The sequence below is a fragment of the Pomacea canaliculata genome, linkage group LG14 (genome assembly GCF_003073045.1).
Source record: "Pomacea canaliculata isolate SZHN2017 linkage group LG14, ASM307304v1, whole genome shotgun sequence".
Classification (NCBI taxonomy): domain Eukaryota; kingdom Metazoa; phylum Mollusca; class Gastropoda; order Architaenioglossa; family Ampullariidae; genus Pomacea; species Pomacea canaliculata.
This window is the reverse complement of record NC_037603.1, coordinates 16,649,948-16,677,770: the sequence shown is the minus strand read 5'-3', so window position 1 is coordinate 16,677,770 and position 27,823 is coordinate 16,649,948. Positions and strand designations below refer to the sequence as shown.

The following is a 27,823-nucleotide window of genomic DNA, read 5'->3' as shown; positions in this document are numbered from 1 at the left end:
GACGCAAGCAAGGCGCGCTGGGCCGAATGAACGCCGTTCGGCTCAACTCGGCTCATCTCGGACGTTCGGATGTTCGAGTTCCAAATATTTGTTCGGATTCCAAGACAAAATTTTCTTGAATTTCCTGGTCGAATACCGATTTGGTCGAAAGTCAAGGCGTTCGAGAACCGAGGTATCACTGTACATGAGTAAAACTTTGAAAAGTATGACAGGCATATCAATATTTTGATGTATGTTACAAAATTGTTAAACATCGAAATCTTGTGACAGCTGCTCACCTTATTTTAGAATCATTCTGTCCTCCATTGATGATTCAGAATCTATAATCCTTAGTGATTAGCATTGATGATTCAAGCAGCAATAATTTGTTTTGTGAGCAGAGAATTGATTCTCCGCTCTTTGATGTGATATTGTACATCCTGTGATCCATCCTCTACCTACCCAGTCTCCACGAACTGTATCATAAAGATGTGAAGTGTAAGTGATCAGACCATCCAAAAAAGACTAGTAAGGAGTGAAAATGACCTACTCTTCATTATGCCTTTTTTTCTTTATTCCTTGATTACTATGTTAAATTTTTTTTTTTTTTTTTTGGTACTAGATTTGTATACAATAATTGCTTATTGACACACTGTAGAAGCTTAAAGGACATTAAAGACATTCTTATTCTGGAAATATCTTCTGCAGTAACGCCACTCCCAGTGCAGTTAAACGTTCATGGTTCAAATGTGCGTGTTGTGGGGGGAGAGTACTACATTTTCCTAGAGCAGGGATGCACAACCTACGGCCCGCGGGCCATATCCGGCCCGCGAAACTTCTGCCCACAGTGCAGGAAATCGGCATGTTAGTAATAAAAGAAGACCTTAAAAAACGAAAAAATAGGGAAGAAGAAGTATTTATTCCCACGTAGGGGCGTTTCCCAATCTTTTTTTCCATGGACGAACATTTCGATTCAGTGCTCCGACTTGGTGTCTCTACGATGAGGCCGGACATTCAGAAGTTGGTTTCGGGAAAACAACTTCAAATATCCCACTAATTACTACATAATTAATGGCAAGTACAACTTGTTTCTAATAAAAAATGGTATCTGCTCTATTTTTTTTCCCTTTTTGTATTTTTGTGGTGAAGTGGCCCGCGACACGGCTGTCCGAAATGGATATGGCCCGCGACACGGCTGTCCGAAATGGATATGGCCCGCAGGCTGAAAAAGGTTGGGCATCACTGTCCTAGAGCTTTAAACTACCAGCTTCCATTTTGTTATTCCTATATTCCTGCTCATCTTTTGCAGAATCACTATGCTCTCAGTCCTTGTTACTTGGTTCCTCTTTGCGTTTTCATCATTGGTACTGTTGTTATTCTTTTGTAGTTCATGTTTTTTGCTTGTTTGTAGTTCATATGCTCCTTAGGAATGTGAGTATGCGCTTTACAAACTTTGCATTTATTATTATTGCATAGGGTCTAAAACAGAGAAGAACGGGGTATGTGGGGGAAACAATTAGATCAAAACCTAGTAAATAGGGTCAATAGTACTAGGTTCTGATGTGCATTGACATTGTTAAATGCTGGTTTTTTTACAAGTGTATTTGAATTTGTGTGAAAGCAATCATTGCGTTTTGAAATAGGGCAAAGTGTTTTCATTATCTTTATGGGTTTTGCTGGGGAAGGAGAATAAAAATACTACTTAGTAGAAGACTTGAAGACAAACCACCTGAAGCATTCAGCAATCTTTTATTTGGAAGTGAATGTGCATTGTGAAGGCAGGTTTGATAATATTGACAGTGGTCAAACTAGTTTATTCTGTACTTCCAAGGTATTACATAATTTGGACTTGCATTTCACAACTAAAAAAGACATCTACATCCAGGTGAATTTTCAATGTTTATTCAATCCAAGTGCAAAGCAGCAGTATCAATACTAATACTTTTGGAGAAAGACAATAAGATATTTTATTTACTAATGAAAAGGAGGAAAGATGTATTGTACACCATACCATATGGTGAGTTTTTGTGGGTAAATTAATGTAAATTTATTTATCTGCATTCTTATGCTTTTGAATATTTTCCAGATGTGCTGCAGGAATGTAACAAAAACTAAAGAATTTCTCTATAGATATTCATTTTGTTTTAAAATCAACCTTTCAAGCAAACTGTGTACTATATACTTTCATGTTTTTTTTTTATTATATTCAGAAGGGAGCAAGAAACAAGAGAGCTATTTAGACTACTAGCTATGCAAGACTTGCAAAGAAAATATACAAGCAAGGGGTGGACTGTTTTGTGGTCATAAGTTTGGTTCTAGGTAATATTGTACAGCACAAAATAGCTTTTTGTTTGCTTTGAAATCAGAAAAAAGGGCACATGGTTTCTGGGTTTAAGATTATCGGTTTTAAGATTAAAATATATACTTGTACAGATATGGAATTGCACAGCAGGTTGTGTATGTATGTGAAATTTCATATTTTGGTCAAGATTTTCTTTCCCTAGTTTCTTATGGAATAATGGTGAGGCATTGTGATTATTTTGCACAAACATGCTCTGTTGTAAAGAAATGGAATTAAACAATATGGAAACTTTTCTTAAAAATATTTGTGATACACTGTGTCTATCCATACTGAAAGATTAATAAAGTGAAAAAAGTCATGCAAAAGTAAACTTATTTCAAGGATCACTGGCATAAAATAAACTATTAAAGTCTTACAAATAATAATAAGCCAGTAGATATTTCAGTGAACATGAAGTACAAGCATGAGATACAAGAAGCTCAGAGCCAGATGTCAGAGGTGCAGTCACCGCCATCATAACGAATCTCATGAGCCAGCATGGGGCCGTCTGGGTCGTCTCCAAAGTCAACCAAGAAGTTGGGGTTCAGGGTCAGTCCACCCATCTCTGTGTTGACATCGATTTGCAGCATAGTGCTACCTTTCCTGTACAGCCAAGGACAAAACAATATTGAGATTACTGTGTGTGTTTGTGGATGGATGGATGGTAGTTTGGGGGCTGTAGTAATTTTATATTCAACAAATGTACAAATCAAAATCAAGACCAAAAAAAATCTGAAGACGGACTTAAAAACACAATTCTGAATGATTGGCAGGGGGTGGAATAGTGAAAAAGCAAGTTGAACTAAACCAGCAAAAAAAAAGACGAATTACAGGGAGCCCATTGTAGTCATGCACGTTTAAAATCGATTAGCGACTATCATCACCATCGACGGGGAGATCGTGAGGCTCGGATTATCGTATACAAACCCTCCACGTTCTGCCAAATAGGAGCGCCCGGTAGTACAGTGGTTAAAAGCTTTAAACACTCGCTTGTCACCACTGGAGTGAGTGGCTCAGGGTTCAGATCTCGTCACTCTATGTATGTCACACCTGTCCACAGGGCTGGGCGTCGGTTTCCTCCCCCCATAGTGCAAAATCGCCACAAGGTTGAAGCACTTTCCTACTCAACCAACCAACCAACTTATTCTGGGCATTTGGGGTGCTTTGGAATTTGACCCAGGAAAACATTTCTCCTACCCATTCAGTTATCCACCAACTATCTTTATTCCTTATTCACACCTCCTGACCTAAAGCATCTTAGGACAGTCTTAGCTAATAAAAGCGGTCCGGTGGCGCAACGGTTAGCGCCTCTGCGCCTGTCACCAATACAGTGAAGGTTATCTGCCCAGAGTTCATTTCTCGTCTCGGGCACGCTGTTCTTTCTCTGAACGTGGCATCTGTTTACAGGGCTGGCTGCTTGCCGTAATATAGCCTTAGTTGCTGACACGGCGTAAAACACCAATCCCCCCCACCCCTAGCTAATAAAAAAAAATCTCTTTTATAAGGTGTCTTCCACTGCCTTGTAAGCTACAAGATACAAATGCTTCATTTTTCTCAACGTAACACCAAAATAGTCCACAAGCAATCGCAGTTGAGTAATGGCTACGTTGGAGATTTCATCGGAATTCCAAAACTAAACGTGGCACACTCGAGGAAGCCAGAAACGGACACGAAAAGATTTCAAGCATAGTAATTATACAAGCCCTCACTGTGGGGTATACATCTAATCTGTCGGATAATGGAGGTTTTCACGACTGAAAAATAACAGTAGTAATAATAACAAATGCAAAATTTGTTAAACGCATATTCACACTCCTACGGAATATACTCTTAGCGTTTAAGAACAATAACAAAACATGGACAGCATACGAGGGACAGGAAAATAAATAGCATATGAACTATAAAAGAAGAAACATCAGCTGTACTAACGAAGCATAAAATCAAATACAGATAACACAAAGAGGAACGAAATAACAAAAACAAGAGCTGAGAGTAACATGATATTGCAAAAGGGAGGGTGTGAAAAAGGACTAGCCAAGTGGGAAAGGGTGTTAGGAGTATGTTACGGAAGAGGTGCGTTTTCAGTGCACGTTTAAAGGATTCAATAGTGGGTAGGTGGTGGAAATGGAAAGTTCTATTGTTTCGCTGCATAATAACTAAAAATCCTGTGGCCTGAGATGTTTTGGTGACAGGAAGAGTCCGGAGACGATCATCCGACGAGAAGCGGAGTTGTCTAGCTAGGACGCAAGGCCGAGCTCTTAATGTGCAGCAGAGTTCTGTACTTTCTGGAGTTTGTAAAGGTTTGTGATGGCAGCCAGCAAGGAAGGAGTTGCAGTAATCAAGTCTGGATAAAACAGACAAGAGTGATGGTAGCGCGCATAGACAGAATGTGACGGATGGCGCTGATCTTGCGTAGCTCATAATAGACAGACTGACAGACAGCTGTAACTAATCTATCATAATAGTCCGACTGATCGACAGCTGTCACTTGTCTATCATAATAGGCAGACTGACAGCTGTATCTTGTCTATGATAATTGACTGATAGACAGCTGTAACTTGCTTAGCAAGATTCATGTCTGCAGTGACAATGAATTCCAGATTCCTGATGTTGGTTTCGCCCACCTTGATGTGACTTGATGGACAAACGAGTGAAGATAGATTTCTTCTTTTGAACTTAGGAGGGTTTCTGTTTTACCATCATTAGTTTAAGCTTGTTTGTTACCATCTATTCTTTTACTTCATCAATACAGACTTCTATGATGCTTGTAGCAGAGTGAGACTCAGCCGGTGGAGTGGAGCAGTACAGTAGAAGCAGGGAGATGCTCAAGGTAGAAAAAAAACATCCACTGTAGTCGTCAGAAGAGGAAAATTTGTGGGAGATGATAAATTCTTGGATCAGTGGATCACACACATCATAAAAAGAATCGTCAGTCACATGACAGCTGGTCTGTTGAGGTCTTCTGGTCACTAATATGCTGCAGTGTTTGTAAATTTATCTTGATTCACCAAACGTTTAGTAAACGTAATTATAAAACGATAAAAATTTCTACTGACTTGAAATTGTTTCATGATTTCCACAAGGTTCCGTTGTCTCAATCTTGAGAGGGGGCTGTGCAACTTAAATTCATACAAACACACACACACTCTCTGGGGGATATGTGCCTCGCTGGTACAGACAGTATGGCTTTGTGATGAGGAAGGCTGTAATTTTTATAATATCAGCTATATTGCAAACACAATGATGGCAGACATAAAAGGGGAAGAGAAACATGAAATGTCAAATAATGGCTTTAATAAAATATATCGGATCGTGTGTATTTACGGCCCTCGGCTCCTCGAGGAGTAACAAGGAATAAACTAAACTAACGCATATTTCTAAATTCCAACCATCTCTGTAATTTGTCTTTGGACATCAAAATTTAAAGAAAATCTTTCAAACAATCTCTTCAACTACTAACATTTTTTTCTCAAACCTCAGTAAATACTTGTGTAAAGTAAAATGATTAAATGACAAAAACGTTGCTCACTTGGGCAGTTCTGGGTAGAACTGTTGGTCCCAAACAGACAGCAAGGAGTTACAAACATAGAGACGCTTCCCATCCAGACTCAGCTGCAACATCTGAGGACCGCCCTCAATTCGCAGCCCTTTCACGTACAGTGGCTCAGTGTGGGTCTGAAATGATAGCAGTTTGTCTTGGGAGACGCGAAGGTCTAGAAATCCACCCAGAAAACAAACAAATAAAAAAAAGAAAGAAAAATAGGCACAGGAAGTGGTGGCACTTCACTTGACAGCCATCTCTTTGTGACTTTAATAGCAATTCTGAAATATGTTCGGCTCTATATCTTTAGTCAGAGGAAGATAAATGCCTGATACTGACCGCTATCATACCCTCGGGGTCCTCTAGAACTTTGATGTTCCGGTCCTTGCACAGATTCCCCCCAACAAACAACTGTTAGAAGGGAAAAAAAACCCAACAAAATCAGTAATGAAAGTAAATTTAGGAGCCAGTCACAGCAAAAGTTCAAAAATGATGCAAACAAAAACTCCTTGTATTTATTTTTTTTTTAACGCGCGCGCGAACACACACACACACACTGATGCAGAAGAACAAGTCTAATTACAACCTGCCCCACTAGTTTAGGATTGCTGGTGTCGGTGATGTCGTACTGACGAATGTCACCGTGAAGCCAGTTGCTGATGTACAAGAAGCGGTCATCAAGAGACAGGAGGATGAAGGTCACCAAACCTGGTTAATTATAAGCAATAATATCGTTTATTCCTGTTCTTTTAGAGGAGGCCCCTTAATTAAAACAAGTACTAAAAAATAATAACTAGAAAAACAGAACTTAGCCCGCATTCGCTGGACACACAACAATTATTACTACGAGCATTGTCAGGCTTTTTCGAAAGGCGCCATGGGGACTAAAAGAAAAATGGTGAAACCCGCCATGCACTGCTAGAACCACAGTGGTGACCGTAGCACAGAAAAAGAGACAAAAAAAAGGATGCCAGCCCGGGTGCTATACCCGCCGAAATGGGGGTAGGAACGGAGCAGAAGAAGGAGGAGCGCCTATCATTGTCTGTCAACTCATTGATGTGAACTCACTTGGCATTTCGGCTTGAGTCCAGCCTTCTACCTTTTTTGCTGGAATGTCAATCACTTTCTCTGCTGCCCATTCTCCGCTCTGCAGACATACATGTATGCTTCATTATGGAAGGCTACAATGAAAACAACAAGAAATGGATGGGGTGGGGGGAGTAAAATGGTACACTGGCTATTTTTGGAGAGTGGACACTACTTGGAGGTTGGCCTGGCGCTGATATTTACTGAAGTTCTCTTAAACTGCACACAGACGCTTGTTTCAAACCTTTTTAAAGAAGCGGAAGACGCAAGAACCGAGCGCCGCACCCACAAAGCCCTCGGCAGCGGCAGGGTTGTGCAGAAATCGAATTTCCAGTGGTATGAGTCCGTCAGTGCCTAGATCAATGCTCTGCTGGAGGGTGTGGGTCGTCCAGTCCCACACATGGATACTGCTGCTGTACAGACCTGTCAGGAAGCAAACACACTATCTCTGTCATAGATCATTTCATCTGCTAGCAGCAAGCACATTAAGAACATTGAATGGTCTGATGTTAAAACTTCAGGGTGGGAGGGACATAAAAACTGGGAGAACTAGTTAACAAAAATAATTTGGACTTAGAGATATGTCAAGAGAGTAAAAGAGCTAAAGATACCTTTCTACTGTTTTGAGAAAAAGTTTTAATTTCTTTCTGCTCCTTTATACCCTTCTCTCCACAAATCTACAATTAATACCATCAACACCACACATCGCCGCACAAAAAACACGCATAAAGATCTAAATGTGTGTTTTATATAAAAATAGGAAAGTGTGTAAGTTTGTTCTCTCTAGAGGTACAATTTTTGCTTTACGCTGTGACCTACTTATTTTGTCCTGGTTCCGCAAGCAAAGTGGACTGTGTTTCGTCCACAAATCCGTTAGTGCGTAGCAATTTCATCTATTTTCAAACTGTTTCAGAAAGTGTTTGTTGGATTACAATATATATTTATAAAAGTATAAACTGGGGTGTACTTTTTTTGTGGGGGAGGGGGTAATTTTGCGAGGTTGATTACCCAAAGATGCTTGACAGCAATGACAGGATGAACAAATTAACCCCTTTAAGTGAATATCGATAGCTGAAAGTAACTCGTGTCAGTCAAATTGCATATTGACAGACACACAAAGAAAATCTTTGGTCAGCTTGGCCTTGCTAAGAATGCAGCACTCTTTAATAGTTCGATGAATCCTTTACCCTGGTCCACATGGTCCGCCACGAAGCCTGAACGCCATACGTTGGGTGCACCAAATCCCGAAGACATCATCACATTGTGCCGAGGTTGGTACCAGAAGTCGTAGCCGAACTTTGGGGTCACAGGGCCCTTCTCCCAGTTGCCGATGATGTCAAAATCCTTGCCGTCCAGGAGGATGAAACCACCTGTGCATAAAGTGAAAGCATCAGAGACTCAAAAACAGGTTTGATTGAAGTAAGAATACTCCATACTATACCAATAGGAATAGAGAGAAACAGACTGCGGTGTTGCGGACGTTAGAATGATGTAGGTTAAGAGGACAGTCAGTGGACGCATAAATCTAGGAGTTAGGGTTGAGAAGAAAAACCATGCATAAGGTTAAAGGGCACCAACTTTTGCCCCCGTTGCCGTTGGCGTCGGCGATGCAGCTGATCATGACCTGCCCTGTCCCAAGACAGTGGGACGTGTGAGGTGCCCCCAAACCAGTCTTCTTATGTACGTCAGTCGGCTCGATCACCTGCAACATGTGACTGACCTGTAACATCTCTCGAGTTGTATGTTGATCCTACCTTCTATGCCTAAAACTGACCTGTAGCGGGTCAAGTTGCATCGTAGTAATTCTACTAAGACGTATAGCCATTCCTTAAGAAAGTCATTTAGGTACGCACTTGGCTAGCTAACTGTAATAGTTGAAATGTTTGTCATCTGACATGAAATAGATCAGTTTTTTCCCTGCCACAGTGTTACAGATCACAAACTGGTATCACTCTTTTTTGTCAGCATGTTTGATGTAAGCTCATCTGGCCTACTCAAGTTTTCAGCGTATCATCAGGTAACACATTAAAAACATTAACACGCTTTCTTATAGCAGACAAGCGTCCCGTTTACTTTTAACAGACTCGCCCCGGACTAGACTGGGGAGGTGTAGACAACATGTAACCAGAGCTACGTCATTAAGCTGTGGTACACAGCAGAGGTCACCAGAGGTTGTCTGCATGGTCTTCTTTATACCCGAAACAGCTGTGGGCTCCTGGGATCAGTGCCAGTATCCAAGACGTAGATCCTGTCGCTGTTGAAGCAAGGCAAAATCAGACGATTGCGACTTTTCTTGGAGTCACCATGGCAGCTGGAGCAGACGTTCCATCCGCTGTGGTGCAGCTCATCGCCTTTGTAAGGGGCGCGCCAGCGCGAAATGACCTGTAATATGGAAAGGTCAGGTCAACACCTGACTGTATCACAGTCGTCACATTATAAATCTCTAGCATCGTAAGTCTATCACTCGACTAGTCTTCTTCTTCTTCACCCCCAGTGGAGCATAGGGCGTACCTTTCCAGTTGGGACCATGTCATGCCAGCTGCCTCCGCCTCGCTATGGACCTATCTCCTCCATGCCTCGTTATAAGCTGGGTCGGAGAGCTGACTTCCCATAGCTTTCGCCAACACGCGCCATAGGCCCTTCGGAAGAGGAATCTCGCTATGCTTGTGTTGCATTTGGGGTTTCTGTAGCAAACCACACGCCCAGCCCTCCTTCATCAGGGCTTGGGACCGACAGGTTACCCGTTGGGTTTCCGGGCGGAGTTATCATCTGACTAGTAAGCAGCATCATATACATTGTATACATCGTATAGCACAGGTGTTGCGTGTCTCACCATGTGATTTGTTTCCCAACAGATGTGACTTCCACACGTGACCAGCACAACAGCAAATATGTCACTCTGGCAACGACAAGAGGCTCAAGGAGGCCAAAGACTGATTCCATGGGTTGTCTGGGTATCCCGAAGACAAAATTGCCTCTACAGTTCAGGCGAAGCTGTGGCCATTTATTCAATTCAATTCAATTCAATTTAACTTTATTATCTCACTAGGAGAAATTAAAAGACGTGGTAAAACAACTGGCTGATAATAAAACTTATAATAAAAACTTAATAACAACTTAATTCCACTCAAACTATCATCTCACACAAACACCTACAGTCCATGTAAATACCCGACTAAATAAGAAACAACACTAAAACTATATTCCCAAACCACACACCCACACCCTCACACTCACAAATCCTTCCAACACTTATTCAGTAATACAACAGACTGGTGTATAAAACTATTCCGAGAACGGGCAGTGGAAGCTCTGGGTACAATAAAACGTCTCTTGGACGGAAGAAGGTTATAATATTGAGCTAAAACATGTGTTCTATCTTTCACTATCGCTCTCGCTTTCCGTACTACTCGCCTCGCATACAACTCACTCAGACACTCCTGCTTCTCCCCAATCACCTTCCCACTCACATGCACAACTCTATCTAACACATTCCTATTACTAGCTCTCAATCCTCCATACCAACATAAAAATCCAAATGTCAACACAGACTCAAGAAAACATCTATAAAAAGCACTTAAAACCTTTTTGTTGACATCCAGGGAACGGAGTTTTTGTAAACAGTACAATCGAGATTGACATTTCTTATGAATAACCTCAGTATTGGTGGTAAAAGTGAGTTTGTCGTCAATCACAGTTCCTAGATATTTGTACTGATCAACACGTTCAACCTTGGCACCATCAATATAGAGGTCAGGGATAACAGTGCTCTTGCGTCTGAAATCAATCACCAGCTCTTTTGTTTTCTTTACATTTAGATCAAGATAGTTTTCTTTGCACCAGTTATGAAATTTATCTACTGCATCAACATAGGCAGAGTGTGAGTTGGAGAGGTCTAGGAGAGCAGTATCATCAGAGTATTTAATCAAGAGAGATGAATCAGTGCCACGACAGTCATTGGTATAGAGGGTGAAGATTACAGGCGAGAGACATGTACCCTGAGGGCTCCCAACAGATGTATTTCTGGAAGAGGAGAGTGCATGCTGGAAACAGACTGTCTGGGAACGATTTACCAGAAAGTTAACAATCCATAGGATGAGTTTGGGGCTGACATCAAGTTTAAGAAGTTTCAGAGCTAACAGATGAGGCTGTATAGTATTAAATGCAGAAGAAAAATCAATAAAAAGAATATGTACATAGGAGCCAGACCTGTCTAAGTGAGAGTATGCATTGTGCAGAAGAGTGAGTGTGGCATCGTCAGTGGATCTGTACTGTTTGTATGCAAATTGAAAGGGATCGAGGTGTTGTTGTGTCTGTGAGAGAAGTGTGCGAAGGATGATGCGTTCGAAGCATTTCATAACAATGGAAGTCAATGCCACGGGCCTGTAATCATTTAGTCCTACATTTATGTATAGACTTCGTTTGCCAAAAAGACAGCGACGGATCTTATTATCGTTTTAGTTTAAGAAGTTTCTGGACAAGTATTGGCACTTTCGCTATCCAATTTAGCTCTCCATCTGAAATAGCAGTTCAAAGGTCAGAACTGACGGACAATCGAAGGCTGTGTGCACTGACTGCCGGCCGTGGAAGGTACTTTAGATAAAGTCATATGGCGATCAAGTTTTATGGGGCCATCCAGGCCTGACGAGAGGGGGGGACAGGGGGGTCTGGTGTACCCGGGCCCGCGGCTGTCAAGGGGGCCCGGCCTTGGTCAGTGGATTTTTTTTTCTTCTTCTCCTTTTCTTTTTCTTTTAAAGAAAGGTCTAAGGACAGAACACCCAAGCATTACACATGCAGAAGTTGAGTTTGAGTGTAGATATTGAGATTCGAATTGTAAACATACATTATATACTGGGAAAATAATTTACGATTACAAGTACAAGGGGCCCGGAGAGGTCTGTCCCGGGGCCCGGGCTGGCTCTCGGCGGCCCTGGGGCCATCTTCTTGCCCCTATCCCTTGACTAGCTTGTGAAATGACCATAAAGCCTCTACAACATTGCTCCTGGCCTCCCATACATCCCTCCTTCAAAGTCAATTTTACTTTGGGCACCTAAGACATTTAATGATGATTTGGTCTCACTGATTTCTTCTTCCCTTTTAAGAAGCATTTTGTTTATAGTTTCACTTCCGCCTTGTGTGCATAGCTTAGAAATGACTAAACCACCCACCGGAGATTTTCAAAATGTTTGCTTTATCGAGTTAAACCTTCTTCAGAAGCCTTCTTGTGTCTGTGCCGTATCATCTCATTCTGTCAGGTGAGCCTGTTTGTATGGATGTCATGTGCAACATGGGCTTCTCCTTTTCTCTTTTCATTTTCCTCCTTGTTGTTGTAGGATTATATTTTCTGTTTATTTTTACAGTTCGTCAAAATAATCACAGTTGCTCATTTTTGATCTTATTTTTTAGAATACTTGTATGACATGCATGTGAAGTTATATAAAATCAAGTCCACGCACACCACAACGCACCCCTTGGCCCTTACACAAATAACGAGGATACACCGTACCTGGCAGTAGGTGGGAGAGGTGGGGTCAATGTCCACTGTGGCCATGCAGTCGTGTCTGATGTGGCGCTGTGAGGGGGGCACGATGCACATGGCGTACATCAACGTCTCTCGTGACCCACACCTGATCGCCTCCTCTGGAGAAGCGTAGCCTGGACCTTTTCCACATTTGTCACCTGTAAACAAGTGATAAGAATATTGGGAAAGCATTGCACAACACATGTTTAAAACAATTAAGGCTGCGGGGAAATATGTGTTATGTCACATAAAAATCAGAATGAGGTTCATCCACTAACCACTGATGTTACCGCCCTCTGCTACCGTGGTTAACTCACGGGATTTTAGTGTTTGTAAGATTACGCGACATTAATCATCTAGAAAGTCGTTACAATTTTGTAGGCATTGAATTTTGTTTGTGTGCAGCTTAATTATTTGAATAAAAAGTGTCACGTTTTCAGTTGATTTTACATGGCAGTTGCACGAGAGAATCGTCATCACGATTGGAACAGTGATAACATCGATAACTGTGCTGAACATGATGTACATCAGGTTTGGTTTCCTAACAAATATGGATTACGCAAGTCCCTCAGTTCCCATTTTGCTCTATGATGGGAAACTATGATGGGAAACTATGCTACAAATTATGCTAGACACAAAAATTCATATATTCGAGACCAAATGCCCGAGGAATATAACTGCTTCTACATTTGTACATATGGAACACAAAGAAACAAAACAAACAAAAAATCCCCGAAAGTATGAGCTGAGCAGAGTCCCCATCCTAAGGGGTTACCGAGAACGCCTCCTGGCAACAAATTCATTCGAACATATTTGCAATAATTTATAATCCATATAATTGTTTCATCTACAGCTCTTGAGCACAGTTCTATTTACATACATGCATACAGCAATGAATTTATTCGTTTCGTCTGTCCTGTCGTGTAACAGTGACTCACTGGCGTGCGGTTGCCTTCGGGAGGTTTACAACGGCATTCAGTTTCATTTTTTGTATCGCTGTAGTCTAATATTATGGCGCTGAAACTTCGCAAGGTTCGAGTGCAGGAAGTATTGACTAGAAAGTCCACCCAGTGTAAACATCGCCTTACTCTTGTCACAGTCCTCGCCAGTGTCATGGAGTTCGCCGATGCGAACCCTTAACACCCACCCATCCACCATCCCTAGATATTTTATCTACCCTTAGGCAGTTTATACCCCACAGCAGAAAATCTATGGAAACTTGAAGAAAGACTAGGGATAGAGATAAACTAGGTCATAAATGGGGTGTTTCTTCATCCATTTATGTCTTTTGTTCTGGAAGTACTACTGGCAGAGCTTCGCACATGTTTGCACTGGGGATGTCAGTCAGTACAGGGTCGAAATACTGGAATATTGGGGCTTTTCTGCACTCACCCTACGGATGCTACAATATCTACCGGCTGTTATTAGCACAAAACGTGTCTTCCACCCGATCTGTGGCACAGTAAGGATAGATGCTCTTCGTTCCCAGGTGTCGCTGCTCCAACATTCCACAGTCTAAGTTCACTCAGTCGTGTCCTCAATGTATTCAAGATTCAAGTGAATAACGATACGTCACCAAAGAATAATATTATCACTTGCATAGAGATCAAACAAGATGAAACAGCATTACAGTTAGCGGCATCTGTGAACATAGGGTCAAAGGATGTTTGAGTGAACATCGATGACGAGGTTAAGAACTTAAGATATGAGCCCAAACCCATAAATTGTGATGACAACGGGGGCCAAACAAGATATGGATGCAACCCAATTCCACGGAACTTGCTGCTAGTGATGGTCAACAGTACAAATGAACGTAGATCCGGCCCCCAAATCGTCTTGCTAATAATTATTCATCGCACTCACACGTGCACACTACACAAAGGCGCAGATTCCGGTGCCCATGCAAGTGTAGGAAATGAGGGAAGTAGGTTATTTGTAGCTAGTATATATGTATTTGCAGACACTTCGCGCCGTGTGTGTGTTTAGTATCTGAAAAATGTTGTCGTTAGACCCCGGCTGTTCGCTCTCGTCTCGTGAGGCCTCCATGAACAAATGATGCGGGAACGCGCACGAGACCGGAGATTGTCGAACACCTGCACGCTCTGACGCGGGTCTTCCAGGTGGAGCTCTCGAGTTTTAGGCGTCGCACCTGAACAAATCACTGTAGAAATAGGCACTCCAAACTGATCAGCCACCTGTCGTGATTGTGACCATAGACGTTATAGACGTTATAGCTTTAACGTCTCTGTTGTGACCTAGTTTTGTGAACATTCTCTCCCGTTCAAATACATTGAACATTTTTTATTATTGCTTTCAGAACATCACTACATGAAAATAAATGTGGTTTTTTTTTCTCCCAAATAGTATGGTTTATAATTTGATATTATGACTGGATACAAAAACCGGTTTGGAACTATCCTATCCAAGCGCGTTTCGCCCCTTGACGCCAGAAGTTGCTCATAGCTGTACTCCACTTAATTTTCAGAAGATGGAAAAAAAATCTTAAATTAAGCAATTTCGCCATCTAGAGTCGAGAATACGCTTTAATTTGATGTAAAAACTTGGCGACTTTTTAATCGAAAAGTGCGCTAAAACGAATATTTTAAAATAAATAAATAAGTTTGTTGAAGCGGAATTCACTAAAAACCAGGCCCGTTCTTAGCCCCCGCGGGGCCCGAGGCAAAGGGCATGTGCGGGGCCCTCACGCCACGATCACACGGTTTTAGTTGGGATCTAAAGTCACTTTTTTCCTCAGGGTTATCTCGTCTTTTTATCATTGACAGCACGCTGCATACACATTACAACATAAGCCTACGATTAATTTATTTGTAACGTTCGTCAATAGGTTACAATCAAAAGCGCGGGGCCCCTTGAAGCGCGGGGCCCTAGGCAGATGCCTCGTCCGCCTGCCCCTAAGCACGGCCCTGGTAAAAACCATAGTACTTTTCTTTTTGCTTATTATTGATTCAACAAAAACAACAACAAGACCACAGCTTGAAACACCCAGTAGACTTACCTTTCTCAAGAATGCTCTTACAAAAATTGGGCAAGTGGGGAACAGTGGCTTGGTGTACGACCACATGTCAGGCATATAGACCAAAGAGCAAATATACGGGTTACACGTAATTTTTCGCTGTTTTGAATAGGTTCAAATTTTGTTCTATAGTGATAAAATCAGTCTGTAAAAAAGTAGTTAATCAACAGGGAGTGCTGTTTATTAACCCAGACTTATACTGTAAAGAAGCTGCACATTGTATTACTAGAATTTTAGAAGTTCGTTTAAAATACCCAACGATGCTGGACTTGTTTCAAGAAGAAATGTGCTTTAATACGTTTTTAAGCATTTTTTTCGTGCCAAATAGAAATGAAAGTATAATTTTTTGAAAATGGACAAGAATTGTGTACTATGAGTGTCACGGATCAGTCCGTGCCTCCTTTGTTTTTCGGCAATCCCGCCTGAGTTTGGTGAAAGGAAGTAGAGGGGGGAGCGGGGTGACGTAGCCAGCCCTGTGTGTGTGTGGTGCCCCTCTGCCATGGACAGGCAACTGCGTAATTAGTTGACGGATGTAGAGGTCGTGAACCCCACGTGAGTTTCGGACTTCACGTGCGGCAGGAAGAATGTCAGAAAAAGCATGCATGAAGGGGCGCTTCACACGGGGCGACTCAGACGTGTGTGTTCAGCTGGCATAGTTTTACGTTTGTTTACCTGTTTCAGCCTTGTTGGAGGGACTATTTTTCGTTTTGGAAGTTTTATGAAAGATTCAGGATGCGTGCTGTGTTGCTGCTGGACGGTTTGGTGGTGGTGGCAGTTTGCACATTAAGGGGATATTCCGGGTTCATAGTCTTGTGTACGTATAGTGAGTTGAATATTAGAGTTATTAAAATTTAGACAGGGCCTGTGTAAAGGCAGAGTTAGTGTGTCTTTGTGGAAAGAATGCGCGAATGTCACCACTGGATGTGTGATAGCGTGTAGAGGCGAACAAGTTCAGTTGCGTGTGACAATGAGCCCACAAAAAACAGCAAAACATAATTCAACACAAGAAAAAAAACATCGTCCGTTTGAAGAGTTGTCAACATTTCAGTTTTCAACTATATGCCATTAGACGCTTTGATCATGGAAGATGCCGTTTTTATTACACAGGTAGAAAATGTCAAGAGCATGATGTTTTCCAGATATTTTCACTTGTTCACATCAGCTGATGTTTACTTTGCTTTCAAGCTCACGCGCGTGAGAAAAATGACGTCAGTGAGTAATCAATAACCTCCTAGTGAGGTGCCCCCCTCACAGGTAACATTATAATACAGCTTTGACAATTAGATGAATAGGTCTATTCTGACATACACTTTTAATTTGGACTTTCATGAATATAAAAGCAAGTCCGTCATAAAAGTGAGAATGGTTAGAGACACATCAGTTTGTTGACAAACGCCTCAGGGGCTTTTCCCCTTGGATGAGTTCTCTCTAGGAAAAAAAAAAAATGTGAGGCGAGCCTTCAACGAAAAATTTCTTTTGGGGTACCTAATAGCAACAGCGCTGTATAGGTTGTTGATACAGATTTCGTCTTACTTTACGCAGAGAAAAAAAGAGGAGATAGACATAATCTTTTGTAGTTACCTTTGCAATGTATCTCAGAGTAAATACAGAGAAGAAAGCTCCGAGCCTGTAATAATGTTTTAGCTTTTATTGCTGTCCACACACACACCACGCCGTCCACACGGAGTTTTACAAGTGTAGGAACGCAAGAGAAGAGATTATATTCTTGGTATTCTTGAATTTCCCTGAGGAATGTATAACCTAATAGTCATCAACCTTTATTATGCTGTTGTGCTCAGTGTTGGGAGTGTATTTATATATATGCTACTAAATGCTAGTGCTCCCAATGAATTTAAAATGTAGAATTTAAAAGTTGTAATCTGTTCACTTGTTATTGACTGTGTTATGCATATTGTGTCGGGTGGGAAAATCAGTCCTCGCTGTACTGTCTGGCACGTGAGGTGACGTCAAGGACGAGAAAGCTCCGACAAAAATCTGTTCTTCGTGCTTTGTTGCAAAGTAAAGGCACGCATGTCAGACATTGTATGGCCTTGGCATTTCCCCCTAAATCCCGCGCTGCCACTTCTGACTAAACTTGTATACTAGAGATTTGCAACGACTCAACCGTAACGCCGGGTCATGGAACTGGCGGGTGAGAAGACAGTGCATACAATGGCGGCTTAAGCCACGTCGTGCATTCAACACTCTCTAAGACGAGCTCAAGAGTCTCAACTTACTTTTGTGGTTTTACAACCTAGCGGGATACCGTTGATGACAACGGCGGGGTAGGTTTACAGCACAACAACTGGAGCATTCACACACACAGTCACACACACACACACGTGCAGACTCTTGTTGTGTTTAAATTGCGCATAACAGACGTAATTTAGTACGTGTTAACGCTTCATTTCCCTCAGCGGCGAGAAGAAAAAAAGTAAAAGACAATAAAAGACGTCACCCCCTATTTAACGAGACAAGTGAAAGAGACTATTTTCTTACATGACGGCTAGGAAAAACTATTTACCCATCCGACAAGTACAAAAGACTTTTTATCCGACAAAGATAATGCGTTATTTTCAACCCGACATGTAGAGCAGGCGTTTTTTTCCAAAGGGGCGCCCAGATGGCAAATGACCCCATGGAGGGTTACGTTGTCAAAAGAATCAAATTCCTGAAAACATTAATAAGAAATGACATATTGAATAAATAAGTAAATCTTGCTGGTAAGGGTGCTTATCTTTAAGAAATTAAAATGTCGCTATAAAGATAGTCCCATAAGGTCTGTAAAAGCAGTGAGTCTAAGTGGTTTATCCTGCCTAGGGCATGGCATCTGGAAGGTCAGGTCAGGTCAGTCCCATGCCCGGTCCGGGCGTAGGGGGGACCGTCCGGCAGCAGCAACAGACAGAATTTTCCACCCGGTCCTGTCTTGAGCAGATGAGAGCAGGTCTGGCATCTCGCGTTCGGTCCATTCTTTAATGTTGGTGACCCAGCTTTTCCTCGGACGACCACGACGACGGCTCCCTTCGAGGGTTCCTTGTAGGATCGTCTTGGACAGGGTGTTGTGGCGGGTGACGTGACCGAACCAGGCGAGCTTGCGCCGCTTCACTGTTGCCAGAAGGGGCTCATGTGGGCCCACGAGGGAGGTTACGGTGCTCCGTACGTATGCGTTGGTCTTGTGTTCGCGGTACGAGATGCGGAGCAGCCTTCTCAAGCACTTGTTCTCAAAGGCCTGGAGCTTCTTTTCCGTTGCGGCAAGCAGCGTCCAAGTCTCGCAGCCGTAGAGTAGCATTGACACTACGAGGGACTTGTACAGCCTGTGCTTGGTACTGAAGCTGATTGAGTTGCTTCGCCAGATCCTATCCAGCCTGGACATTGCGGATGTTGCCATACCAATCCTGATACGGATCTCTGCTGTACAGCAACCATCTCTAGTCAGGGTGGCACCCAAATACTTGAAGTTGTTGACCTCCTCCAGTTTCTGGCCGTTCATGACGATGTTGCTGCTGCTGTCGGTGGTGGAAATAATCATTACTTTGCTTTTTTCTGAGCTTATTTCCATGCCATAGGCCCCCGCTCGCCTGGAGAGTCTGTCCGTCAAATCCTGAAGTTCGTTGTTACTGCCTGCCATGAGGTCAATGTCATCTGCAAAGCGGAGGTTGCACAGGGGTCTGCCACCAATGGAGATTGAGGTAAGGTGGTTGTGGAGGGTGTCTTGCATGATTTTTTCAAGGAAGATGTTAAAAAGGATGGGAGAGAGTAGGCACCCTTGACGGACCCCGATCGTCATCGCGAAGAACTCGCCTAGTTGGTTGTTGAGTAGTACCGCGCTGGAGGCGTTCTTGTAGAGTGCTGCTACCATCTGGATCAGTCCCTCCTCTATGTTGAATGATCTCATGACCTGCCAGAGTCCATCGTGCCAGACACGATCAAAAGCTTTTTGAAATCGATGAAGTTATGGTATAGTTGACGTTGATGCTCCAGGTGTTTTTCTATCATAACACGGCAGTTAAAGATCTGTTCTACCGTGCTTCTTCCAGCCCTGAAGCCAGCCTGTTCTTCTGCCAGCAGTTCCTCTGCAATAGGTTTTAAGCGGTTGAGGATGATTCTGAGCATTACTTTGCTTGGGTGACTTATCAGACTGATGGTTCTGTAGTTCTGGCACTGCCTCAGGTTCCCTTTCTTAGGGAGTGGGATGATGATAGACTGAGCCCATTCTTTTGGCCATTTCTTTTCTTCCCATATCTTTTGACACAGTGTGGTGAAGGCCTTGGTTGTTGCGTCTCCTCCATGCTTCAGCAGCTCAGCAGGTACGTTGTCCACACCAGGTGACTTTCCTCCCTTCAGACTGTGCATAGCTTCTCTCACCTCATCAGTGAGGACTGGCAGGTCTTCAGCCTCTCTTGTCCCAGTCTGGTGATGCTGGAGAATGCTGGTGTCTGGCTCGATCTTGTAGTTGTACAAGTCTTGGCAATATTCAGTCCAACGACTTAGTACAGCAGCGTTTTTCGTAAGGAGCTGTCCGGCGCTGTCCTCGATGACTGTGGCTGGTCGCTGCTGAGTCTTGGTGAGGGCCTTCAGTGTTTCATATGCCTTCTTGCTGTCTCCGCTTGCCATGCCTATTTCCACGCTGCAACACTGGAAAGCGGAGTATAATCCTCTCCCTCCGCAGCCTTTGCCTTCCTTGATATATCATCTTCCTGTTAAGCATCTTCAAGATGGACAGGGAGAAGTTTTCTTTCTAGCAACCAGCCCGAGCAGGCCTCGAACCGGCGACCTTCTGCTCCTAACACTGACCAGCTTAGTGAGTATCCTAGAAGCTGCTATGTCCTCATGTGCGCATTTTGAATAATCACGGCGTCATCTTGGCGACGTGTCTAAACTAGTTTTTAATCTCTCTGATTGGTCGAAAGTTGCGAGACTATATGGGCTGAATTCGCCTTTCGACGCCCGACAGGTAGTATATTCCCTACTTGCTGACCGTTCCGCAACTGCGGCTATTGAGCTCAATGGGGAGCAGAAAGTGGATCGAAAGTTTGCTTTGTCAGGAAAACAGAAAGAGAGAAAGAAAGAAACTCTCTTTGTTCACTTAACGTATGGTTTAATTTAGGAAGATAAAAAAAAAAAACGTAAAGGATCCACCTTTCGCGAGATGTACTCTAGATATGATGAACCACTCACAGACCCATGACCTTCGAGACAAAGTGCCCCCCCTCCTTTTTTTAATTTCACACACAACAGACTGAGTAGTTTTTATTATACGATATCAACAACGACAGTCATAGAGACATGCTCAGGAGAAAATTCTCAGCAATTGTCGGAAATGTTCTAGAACCGCTTGCATCTGGTGGGCCACTTAAACTAATCCCACCTCCTGTAATAGGCTCTCACGGGTTACTTTGACTGGCCCAACCTGTAGTATGAAGAGTGTGCATCGAAGCGTTCCTAGTCAGTTGCAGATGACGGCAAAAGAATGACCACGACATGGACAATCAGACAGAATAAAACCACAGTCCATTCCAACAGTGACTGTCATTAAAATATATATATATTCTACACATTCGTCTCCCAGTAAAACAGAAGAATAAAAAATGTAATCTGGGTGTGCAAGCTTACTTGGAACAATGAATATTTTAAATAAACAATTTTAAATATGACATATTTTACATAACGGTAGCTGTTGAAGTGTTTCTTAATGTCTAATTAAAATGATGTATTTACATAGTTGTAGCTGAAGGGTTGAAGGGTTTCTTAATGTTCCTTTACATCTCTCTATGTCCCTCTCTATTTCCTCTCTCCCGTTTTGAGTGCGCAGATGTTAAGTGTTACTCAAGCCATCACACACTACAGTCAAATCTCCCTACTATGCCACCCCGCTACTATGCCACTCTCGGTATTATGCCACTTTTGCTCGGTCCCGACTATAAATTCAATGTAAAAAAATTACTATGCCACCCCAGACTCTTGCTACTATGCCACTTTTTTGTGATTGTTAAAAGGCACAAGTTGTAAAATTCCGCGCAGTGCTCGATTATTATACTGTATGGTAGTGTGGGACATCGCAGTTAGTGGGGATGGAACCTAGCACGCACACAGGGAGGGTGGAGGCTGGCGATGTGGGGGGTGGTGGTCGCTGGCCGGGTGACAGCCACGTGACAGAGGGAAGGTGTGAGGGGGTCGACTAGCGACAGGATGCAGGTGCGCGGATGTGGTTGGGAGGGGTGGAGGATGAAGAGGTGAGGGGGAGAATGAGAGGAGACAGCTAGCGAAGCCGACGATTCTTGAGAGCTTTGGACCAGACCTGGGCAAAGGCCTCCTGTCTCTGACCGGCCCGCCCGCCAGTATATATACTATATATATACAGTATTGGGTAAAACGGAGTTAACTATATTAGTCCGGCCCTCTAAAACCATCCCAATTTCTCATGCGGCCCCTTGGGAAAATTAATTGCCCACCCCTGCTTTGGACTGACGGGTAACTTGAGCAAATAAAGCCGTTTTTACGAACCCTCTCTACTATGCCACTCGCTACTATGCCACTTTTGCTCGGTCCCGGTAGGTGGCATAGTAGGGAGATTTGACTGTATATGTTAAAAGCTCAGTCGCTAAACGGTTTTACCACATTACTTGTGTCAAAAGGAACTTATCAGTTTATTGCAATAACAGACTTTGAGAGAAATGCTAAATATGCCGTTTCAATATTTTCCTAAGTAAAAAATTAGTTAGTTAATATTTAATATTTAGTTAATATTTTTCACAATCGCAAAAAGTATTAGTCTGTTTCCTATAAGGCAATTTCAGTTCGTTATTTCAAATAAAATGGACTTACCCGGCATTACTGAAAACTGATTCGTCACAGAGAAGAAATCTGAGACTTGAGATGGACGTATGTCTGAAAATGTTCTGGAATGTGGCACCATGGAAGTGAACTACGTGTATTTATACTGAGGATGAGATAGCTTGCACTTAGAGCTCATTGGCTGTTGCTTGACTGACATCGAGCATTGCCCAGTAGTAGTGTAGATCCATGGTGTTAGCAAGTCTTTATAAGGGCATTTGGACTGTGCAAATATCATGACATTGTAAATAGGCCAGCTGAAACTGATGGATTTTCTTTGCAAAATAATGTTTCAAACATCTCGTGGTCTCCTGCGCAGTTTCGTTTGTCCTTGCAAAAAGAGAAAATTTCAGCTCTGCAGGTTACTTTCTGAATTCCCAACTTTCATCTTTCATTTTAGAGTGTAAATAATGTTCGGTCGGGGGCTTACTCTTTGGCGGCTAGCCCTGTTGGTGTAGATACACGGCGGTGATGGTTTAGCCGAGGGAATAGCTGTGTGCATAATTTTGGTCGGTCTCCACACCCTGCTCTGCCTGCTTCATGTGTTATTACAACTGTTGGTTTATTTACCGTTCTCATTAACCATATTTTACCCGAGTCATATTTGAAGTCGGAATACGATGTGGAGATCACATAAACTAGTGTGCATCATGAAAGATATTTACGTGAATTATTTTGCTGCTATCTCATGTAAATGCTCGAACTCGTCCATAAGGACGATCAAGGTATGTGTGTACTAAATATTCATGATGATATTATTATTAATGTACTTTCACTGCACAACCACAAACAGAAAATCGTGAATTAGGAAGAAAAGGTTTTGTTGCTATTGGCTGATTTTGGCTCCTCTAAGAACTTCTAATTATAAACATTATTTAACGGACTCTAAACAGTTGTTGTTTCCCTATGTTTTCATAGAAGCAGAGCAAGTTTTTCACTCAAGTTATTTACGAAAAGGAGGATTGACTTAGAGGACTTGATCAATGTCAGGCAGGTGGGACTGTGCATGTTGAAAGTGTTAACACTGTTGCAAAACTACAGTATACAGATTCGCCAAATATAACAGGCTAGTTTTTAAGTAGATAATTTTGTATGACCCGCGAATGATGTTATAAATATCTAAATGGCCCTTGGAGGAAAATAATATAAAACAATTCTTTTTACTTACTTTTTAAGCGATGTCTTACATTACACGGGAACCGTGTTAGTGGATGAAAACCAATAATAGTTTGTACGTTATTAGAAAAATATTTCTGGATGCAGAAAAGTCACAATGTGCTGTTATTTTGTACTGTAAGATGACTGTCAGTACAACTGCATGAGCGTGTCCTGTGCTTGCAGTGGGTCAGGTTGCCACGTGCACAAGCGTTTCTCTGCATCAACGGCCTATAAACATTATAAAGTACACTCTCACTCCATAACGGCCCCATAGTACAGCGGCGACCAGGTAAACGAACATATGACTTTACTCTTTAAGCTGTCAGCTTTAAGCTATCACACGGGGTGGATGTGTACATAGTCTAACACAGTGGTTCTCAAAGTATTTCGGACCGCGCACCACTTTACTTAAGTAAAAATTATGGCGGACCACCAAAACCTAAAAATCACTCTGTACTATGAATTTCAAATTTAAATTGACGCATTTGTTTCATTACAATTCAAAACTAAATGTCCTTTTGTGACAGTAGTCTAGTAATAATTAAGTTAACATAAAACTACATACCTCGTTCTTTATAATTAAAATGTTTATGCGAGGAATGCATCACTTTAAACATCACTTTGCTGACATATGACGACTGTCAGCCGCGGACCACCTGACTTATGCCCGCGGACCACACTTTGAGAACCAGTACTGGTCTAACATATAAATCATTACACAATTGCTTGCATCGAAGGAAGACCGCCAAGCAATCTTCGCTTTCTTGACGACATCGAGGAGGTAGCAATGATGAGTTGCAGGCTCTCACACAAAATTGCGAGCCCTTATGGCATGGACATCAGCACAGATAAAAGTAAAACAATAGTGAACACTGTCGGACAGGAACAAGCAGAGATCCAGCTGAATGGCGTTGCAGAGTTTCAAGTACCTGGGCGGGATGCTCTCAAGGGATGGCAGTTGCGTAGCGGACATTCGTCAAAGGATCACAACAGTAACGGCAGCAATAGCGAAGCTGATGAAGATATGGGACAGCAGTATCAACTTCAAGAACAAATACAGTGATACCTCGGTTCTCGAACATAATTCGTTCCGGGAGGACGGTCGAGAACCAAATTGTTCGAGAACCGAAGCAATGAAACCCATAGGCAATAATTGAAACTGTATTAATTCGTTCCAAGCCCCAGAAAATGCCTATTTACTGGCCTAATTTGTATATAATATGTAGAAAAACATGTGTCTCAGCAAGAAATAAGAAATAAAAGTGTATTTATTAAAGCAAAAAAAAAATAAATAAATAAAATGTACTGTACAGTACAGTAAATTGTGTTTCATTTACTGTACCTGTACCAAACTTTATGGCAGGAGGGAATGAATGTGGAGGAAGGAGGGTAGGGGGATGGTTATTGTTTTGAAGGGGAGTCCTCTTCAATAAAAACAGAGGGTAACTGCTCTTCGGGTGTTTCTGTTCTCTGTATCTTTTGCTGAGGAGAATCAGAATCTTGCTCTGCAGTTGCTTGTCTGATTTCTTTACGGAAGAATTTGTCAATTGTTTGCTGTTTTTTTCTCCTTTGCAAAATTTTGCGGAAAGTGGACATAACATTGTCATTAAAAATGTTAACTGCTCTATTTGCTACCACTTTATCAGGGTGATGTTGTTCAACAAAATTTGTGATTTCTGCCCATTTTGCACACATTTCATGACTCTCTCCACAAAAACGTGACTCTCTCTCTCTGCACCCACACTGATGACGCAAGCAAGGCGCGCTGGGCCGAATGAACGCCGTTCGGCTCAACTCGGCTCATCTCGGACGTTCGGATGTTCTAGTTCCAAATATTTGTTCGGATTCCAAGACAAAATTTTCTTGAATTTCCTGGTCGAATACCGATTTGGTCGAAAGTCAAGGCGTTCGAGAACCGAGGTATCACTGTACAAGTATACAAGTCCCTGTTCGCTCCCGTCTTGCTGTACGGCTGCGAAACTTGGATTCTGCTGACTGACACAGAGATAAAGATTCACGCATTTGAGATGAAGTACCTTCGGGGACTGTTCCATATCTCCCACAGGGACGAGAAGTCAAACGACTTCGTTCGCAGTCTGGTCACCATCCAAATAGGTCCCCCAGGAACCTCTGCTTTCCAGAGGCGGAAGGTGGTTTTGTTCGGACATGTCGCTCGACATGATGCATTGCCCAAAACAATCCTCCAGAGAAGGGTGGAGGGAGGAGGTCGACGAGGCAAACAGAAGACTTAGTGGTAGATTAACACCACGTAGTGGATAGACCACCAGTGAGGTTACCTACTGACATAGAAAGGGCACAGGATAGGCCCGACTACAACAGAATTGATGCAACTAATGATGCCCACCGAGCGAAACAGCTAAATGACAGAGGTCTATATCATTTTATGCTGGTTACTCAGGATTGATAACATATAACATGATGTAGCAGCGGGGCCAAGTGGGTTAATAGGTCAATTTGTCACGATTTCTACTGATTTGATAATATCATTTTCTTACACAGCATTGTAACAAGGTGTTCAGTGCTGGCAAAATAAGATCCAAATGAAAAATCTGAGGCGTTAATATAACTATCGTAAGTTTGTCTATTGAGCGCACCTGTATATTATCCGCACCAACTAATTTTTTTTTCTCCAAAATCTCTACTTTTTTCACAGATAAGCCACACTAGCTGGCTTATAAGCCGTAAATATACAACTTGAAACATGCGTCATTTCGTCTCGTTTTTGGCATGGTGAGGGTGTGTACTTCCACAGCTGATCTGAATGCTTCGTTCGTATGTGGCTTTAATTTTAAAATGTGAACAGCTAACACTGCAATAACGTGCACAGTTAACACTTTAACATGGAGCTCATCGAAAAATTAATAGGAATCTGAAAAATCCGCAAACAAGCCACGTTCGCTGTTTAAGCCGCGGGGTTTATAGCTGGGGACAAATGTCGAGGCTTATAGTCCGATATTTACGGTACTTTACAACAAATTGTGATGTAGACTTACCTGAGAGCTCTAGTTGGATCTCGTTATAAATATTTTGTAGTTTAAATAAAATAGCATTTAACTGGTAAGAAAATTATGAAAAAGTAACTAAAATCACAGGCAGACTTCCGCACAAAATATAGGCCGTATGGGGGATTTTGCAAAAAGAACAAGCTAAGGATTGTATAAGGCAGGGGTGGGCAATTAATTTTCCCAAGGGGCCGCATGAGAAATTGGGATGGTTTTAGAGGGCCGGACTAATATAGTTAACTCAGTTTTACCCAATATTGTATATATAGTATATATACTATCCCTTCGCCAGCGGGCGGGCCGGTCAGAGACAGGAGGCGGGCCGGATCCGGCCCGCGTGCCGGCCTTTGCCCAGGTCTGGTATAAGGCCATTCAAGGATCGAATGTATAATAGGGTAAAAGCAAAAGTAAGGGCAGTGGCAAATCTGTACACCGGCTATATGTTCGCTGATTATTAAAGAACTATCAAATGATGTGGTAGAAGCTGTACACCGGAAGGGTCAGACCAGTCCTAGAGTATGGCATGACAGCATGGGGCACAGCAGCAAAATCCAACTTTGAGAAGGTCAGCAAGGTTCAGAACCAAGCAGCCAGACTCATCACTGGAGCCATGAGGTCTACGCCCATACAAGAACTGGAGACAATCACAGGGTTGGAATCACTTGAGGACCGACGTGACACAAAGATGCTCGTCCAAGCCGCCAAGTTCAAGAGACTTCCAAATCACCCCATGAGAAACAGACTGGCTCAGCCGACGAAGGAAGGTTGAAAAGGGGAAGTTTCATCCACCAGGCTAGGATCCTTGAACGAAAACACCGAGACATCTTGGAACACGACCTCAGAGAGATCCCCTGTGCCGGACAAACCCAGCATGGAATGAAACTGCTTTCCCCCTGATTCACTGCAGCATCCCTGGTGTCAGCAAGAAAGACTCCCTAGACGCTGTGAAGAAGTCCTGTACTATGGAGTATATCCACAACAACTTCCCACAAGATCAATGGACTCACGTGTTCACTGACGGGTCAGCCGAACAAGCCGTGAAAAATGGTGGCGCCGGAATTTACATCAGGTACCCAGGAGGAAGAGAAGACCGTCTTTCTCTCGCAACCGGCCTCTACTCCACCAACTTCAAGGCTGAAGCAGTTGCCATTCAGACCGGTGCCACCCACGTTAAAAACAGTCCAGACACCTCCAACAACGTCGTCTTCTTTACGGACGCACTGTCTGTTCTGCAGGCCTTACAGACTGCCAGAGACAAGAAACTGAACGACCTGTCCACTGCTCTCTCCTCCTTATGCGGAGACTG

The 27,823-nt window shown here is 42.7% G+C and overlaps 1 protein-coding gene across 1 annotated transcript; it reads right to left on the bottom strand.

The window, feature by feature from the left end:
• Positions 1-1,865: 1,865 nt before the first annotated feature.
• On the bottom strand, positions 1,866-22,483 carry LOC112554802 (methanethiol oxidase-like). Its single transcript, XM_025222846.1, has 11 exons — positions 22,328-22,483; positions 12,454-12,626; positions 9,144-9,329; positions 8,526-8,649; positions 8,135-8,317; positions 7,192-7,370; positions 6,930-7,008; positions 6,448-6,569; positions 6,201-6,272; positions 5,850-5,995; positions 1,866-2,923 (listed from the first exon to the last, which is right to left on the bottom strand). Exons 1-11 carry the CDS (start codon positions 22,416-22,418, stop codon positions 2,761-2,763), a joined length of 1,518 nt encoding a protein of 505 aa, XP_025078631.1. The 5' UTR covers positions 22,419-22,483; the 3' UTR covers positions 1,866-2,760.
• Between the last annotated feature and the right edge of the window lie 5,340 nt (positions 22,484-27,823).